At 63.6% G+C, this 4,261-nt stretch overlaps 1 protein-coding gene across 3 annotated transcripts in view; it reads right to left on the reverse strand.

Moving 5' to 3' along the window:
* Positions 1–223: 223 nt before the first annotated feature.
* SLC35F6 (solute carrier family 35 member F6) overlaps positions 224–4,261 on the reverse strand; it is a 10,654-nt gene continuing 6,616 nt past the window's right edge. The window contains exons 4-8 of one of the 3 annotated variants that reach the window (XM_014962788.1): positions 3,918–3,959; positions 3,517–3,687; positions 2,970–3,080; positions 1,665–2,211; positions 224–649 (exon numbers count right to left, since the gene is read on the reverse strand). In XM_014962788.1, coding sequence (XP_014818274.1) covers positions 1,733–2,211; positions 2,970–3,080; positions 3,517–3,687; positions 3,918–3,959 — 803 coding nt within the window. In that variant the 3' untranslated portion in view covers positions 224–649; positions 1,665–1,732. Of the gene's footprint in view, positions 650–783; positions 858–1,664; positions 2,212–2,969; positions 3,081–3,516; positions 3,688–3,746; positions 3,960–4,261 lie in introns of those variants that run through there. The other 2 variants (XM_014962789.1, XM_014962790.1) reach the window with 2 other exon arrangements.

Raw genomic sequence — 4,261 nt, forward strand, 5'->3', positions numbered from 1 at the left:
CAAGAACCTGCTTCCCCCCCCCAAGGAGGCCTGGGGTCACTGCCTTCTCTCCCACCCCATAGGAAAGGGGTCTGGGGTCTCTCTCCCTCCCTTGGGGACACTGAGGACCATGTCCTGCAGGGCCACCCCCCTGGAGATGGAAGGGGGGGAGCTCAGCCCCCACCCTCCTCCTGGGGGACAGCAAAGACCCTGGGGGGGACAGACCCGGGGGCCAGCCCCAGCCCCACCACCCCCCACAGCCCCCTGGCAACAGGGGCAGAAGCTGCCCCCCACCCCCAGCAAGGGGCCGGGGGGGCCGTTTCCCACCGGGAAGGGCAGGCACAGTCTCATCATCACCCCCCCCAGAGCCCCGGCAGCGAGGTGGGGGGAGATGTTTCTCCAGGAGGATGGCAACTGGTGTCACCACCACCACGTCCATCCCCTCCCCAGGAGGAGGGGAGATGTTTCTCCAGGAGGAGGGGAGATGTTTCTCCAGGAGAAGGGGAGAAGTTTCTCCAGAAGGATGGTGACTGGTGTCACCACCACCACGTCCATCCCCTCCCCAGGAGCAGGGGAGATGTTTCTCCAGGAGGAGGGGAGAAGTTTCTCCAGGAGGATGGTGACCGGTGTCACCACCACCACGTCCATCCCCTCCCCAGGAGCAGGGGAGATGTTTCTCCAGGAGGAGGAGGGGAGATGTTTCTCCAGGAGGAGGAGGGGAGATGTTTCTCCAGGAGGATGGTGACCGGTGTCACCACCACCACCACATCCATCCCCTCCCCAGGAGCAGGGGAGATGTTTCTCCAGGAGGATGGTGACCAGTGTCACCACCACCACCACATCCATCCCCTCCCCAGGAGCAAGGGAGGGGACAATCCGGGGAAATAAACCCCGGGGCCAAACGGGACAGGGGGACAAGGTGGTGGTGGGTGGGTGAGGCTCAGTTCTCCCCATGGTTGATGGCCGTGCTCTCCCCACGCAGCAAACCCTCCCGTTCTCCCGCTCCGGGCTCTTCCTCCCCCCGGCGCCGGGGCAGGAGGGTGAGGAGGGGCCGATGAAGGCCGTTGTAAAGAGCAGCACCCGTCAGCAGCACCCCAAAGCCCAGGATCTCCAGGCCGTGGAAGGTCTCCCAGCCCAGGGCCAGGCTGACGGCCCAGATGACCAGGGTGCGGAGGCTGTCCAGGACCATGCGGGTGGTGGCACTGATCTCCTTGGTGACGCTGATGCCGGCGAAGTTGAAGAAGGCGATGCTGCTGATGTTCCCCAGCAGGGCCAGGGCGATGAGGGGCCGGTGCCCGACCTGGCAGAAGGCATCTAAGGCATCTTCCAGCGTCCCCCGAGGGTTCCCGCTGAAGCCACCAGCCGGGATGTAGTACATGGGCACCAGCAGCAGGGCCAGGATGATGAAGCCAAAAAAACCTGGGTGCAAGAGGGTGTTTGTAGCTCCACAAACCACCCAGGGCTGTGTGTTCCCCTTCCCTGGTCTCCAGAGAGACCTTGGAGCCCCTGCCAGTCCCTCAAGAAGAGGGGCTCCAGGAAAGCTGGAGGGAAGGGGGGGCATCCAGAGAGAACTGGAGATGTGGCCCCGTGGCCACCTCATGAAGTTCAACCTGGCCAAGTGCAGGGTCCTGCCCCTGGGTGGGGGCAGCCCCTCTGCTGGGAGGGGGGGCTGAGAGAGTTGGGGGGGGACAATCCAGGGAAATAAACCCCAAACGGGACACGGGGACAAGGTGGCCAGGGGGGTGGTTGAGGCTCAGTTCTCCCCATGGTTGATGGCCGTGCTCTCCCCACGCAGCAAACCCTCCCGTTCGCCCGCTCTGGGCTCTTCCTCCCCCCGGCGCCGGGGCAGGAGGGTGAGGAGGGGCCGATGAAGGCCGTTGTAAAGAGCAGCACCCGTCAGCAGCACCCCAAAGCCCAGGATCTCCAGGCCGTGGAAGGTCTCCCAGCCCAGGGCCAGGCTGACGGCCCAGATGACCAGGGTGCGGAGGCTGTCCAGGACCATGCGGGTGGTGGCACTGATCTCCTTGGTGACGCTGATGCCGGCGAAGTTGAAGAAGGCGATGCTGCTGATGTTCCCCAGCAGGGCCAGGGCGATGAGGGGCCGGTGCCCGACCTGGCAGAAGGCATCTAAGGCATCTTCCAGCGTCCCCCGAGGGTTCCCGCTGAAGCTGCCAGCCGGGATGTAGTACATGGGCACCAGCAGCAGGGCCAGGATGATGAAGCCAAAAAAACCTGGGTGCAAGAAGGTGTCACGCTGTTTGTGGCTCCACAAACCACCCAGGGCTGTGCGTTCCCCTTCCCTGGTCTCCAGAGAGCCCTTGGAGCCCCTGCCAGTCCCTCAAGAAGAGGGGCTCCAGGAAAGCTGGAGGGACTGGGGGGCATCCAGAGAGAACTGGAGATGTGGCCCCGTGGCCACCTCATGAAGTTCAACCTGGCCAAGTGCGGGGTCCTGCCCCTGGGTGGGGGCAGCCCCTCTGCTGGAAGGGGGAGCATCCAGAGGGACCTGGAGACGTGGCCCCGTGGCCACCTCATGAAGTTCAACCTGGCCAAGTGCGGGGTCCTGCCCCTGGGTGGGGGCAGCCCCTCTGCTGGGAGGGGGGTCTGAGAGAATTGGGGGGGTCAGCCTGGAGAAGAGAAGGCTCCGGGGAGACCTTGGAGCCCCTTCCAGTCCCTCAAGAAGGGGGGCTCCAGGAAAGCTGGGGAGGGACTCTGGATGAGGGAGGGGAGCCCTAGGAGGAGGGGGAAGGGTTGGACACTGCAAGAGGGGAGATGGAGCTGAGCTGTGGGGAAGAACTTGTTTGGTGGGAGGGTGGTGAGAGCCTGGCCCAGGTTGGCCCGAGAAGCTGTGGCTGCCCCATCCCTGGAGGGGTTCAAGGGCAGGTTGGAGGGGGCTTGGAGCAACCTGGTGTGGTGGGAGGTGTCCCTGCCCAGGGAGGTTTGCAGCCCCCTGGAACACTCAGCCACCCCCCCCAGCTGATGTCACCACAGACCTTCAGTCCCAACGGCCCGCAGCGGGTGCACGTCATGCTTGTAGACAAACTTCTCCTCCAGAACCATCTGGATGGCAACGATGACCTGGGCCATGATGATGAGCAGGTCACCTGCGGGGAGAGGAGGGAGGGAAGGGAAGGCAGGGGAGATGAGGGTGGGGGAGAGGAGAGAAGGGGAGGGAGAGAAGAAGGGAAGGGAGAGGAGAAGAGAGGAGAAGAGAGGAGAAGAGAGGAGAAGAGAGGAGAAGAGAGGAGAAGAGAGGAGAAGAGAGGAGAAGAGAGGAGAAGAGAGGAGAAGAGAGGAGAAGAGAGGAGAAGAGAGGAGAAGAGAGGGGAGAGAAAGGATGAGGAAGGAAGGGGAGAGAAAGGATGGGGAGAGGAGAAGGGATGGGAAGGGGAGAGAAAGGGAGCAGAGGGACAGGAAGGAAGGGGTGAGGCTGAGCCTCTGTCCCCCTGCACGTGCCCTGGGGGGGGTTATTATTCCCCCTGGGGGGGGTTATTATTCCCCCTGGGGCCCATCCCACCTCCCCCAAGGGCCACCACCTACCGGTGATGACCTCGCTGAGCTTGTGTTTCTGGTCGTGGGAGCTGTGCAGGTCGGCCAGCCCCACCACCACCAGCCCCACGATGGTGACCAGGATGCCCAGCCACTGGCTCAGCTCCAGCCTGCGGCCCAGGAAGGCCACGGAGAGGAGCCCGGTGAAGATGATGACGGAGCCTCGCAGCATCTTTTTCCCCTTGGGGGCCATCCCACCTCCCTCAAGGGCCACCACCTACCGGTGATGACCTCACTGAGCTTGTGCTTCTGGTCGTGGGAGCTGTGCAGGTCAGCCAGCCCCACCACCACCAGCCCCACAATGGTGACCAGGATGCCCAGCCACTGGCTCAGCTCCAGCCTGCGGCCCAGGAAGGCCACGGAGAGGAGCCCGGTGAAGATGATGACGGAGCCTCGCAGCATCTGGAAGCTGGAGGCACTGGTCATGTTCAAGGCTGCAGGGAGTGAAGAGCAGGTGAGAGGTGATTAACGGGAGGAAGGGGCAGCGACACTGTCACCCCCCCAACCCCTGCTCGGAGCTGGCAGCAGTCGTGCCAAGACACAGCCCCACAGGAGCCTTTTATCCCCCAAGGGAACGTGGCTGAGCCCTGCCACAACTCGCTACACGAGTGGGAAGTGTTTGCTTTCACTTCTCTCACCAGCTTCAGGGTCAGCAGCCCTGAGGAAAGGGACTTGGGGGTGCTGGTGGATGAGAAGCTGGACATGAGCAGGCAGTGTGCAGCTGCAGCCCAGAAGG

Source organism: Calidris pugnax, unplaced genomic scaffold (genome assembly GCF_001431845.1).
Source record: "Calidris pugnax isolate Ruff unplaced genomic scaffold, ASM143184v1 scaffold558, whole genome shotgun sequence".
Lineage (NCBI taxonomy): Eukaryota > Metazoa > Chordata > Aves > Charadriiformes > Scolopacidae > Calidris > Calidris pugnax.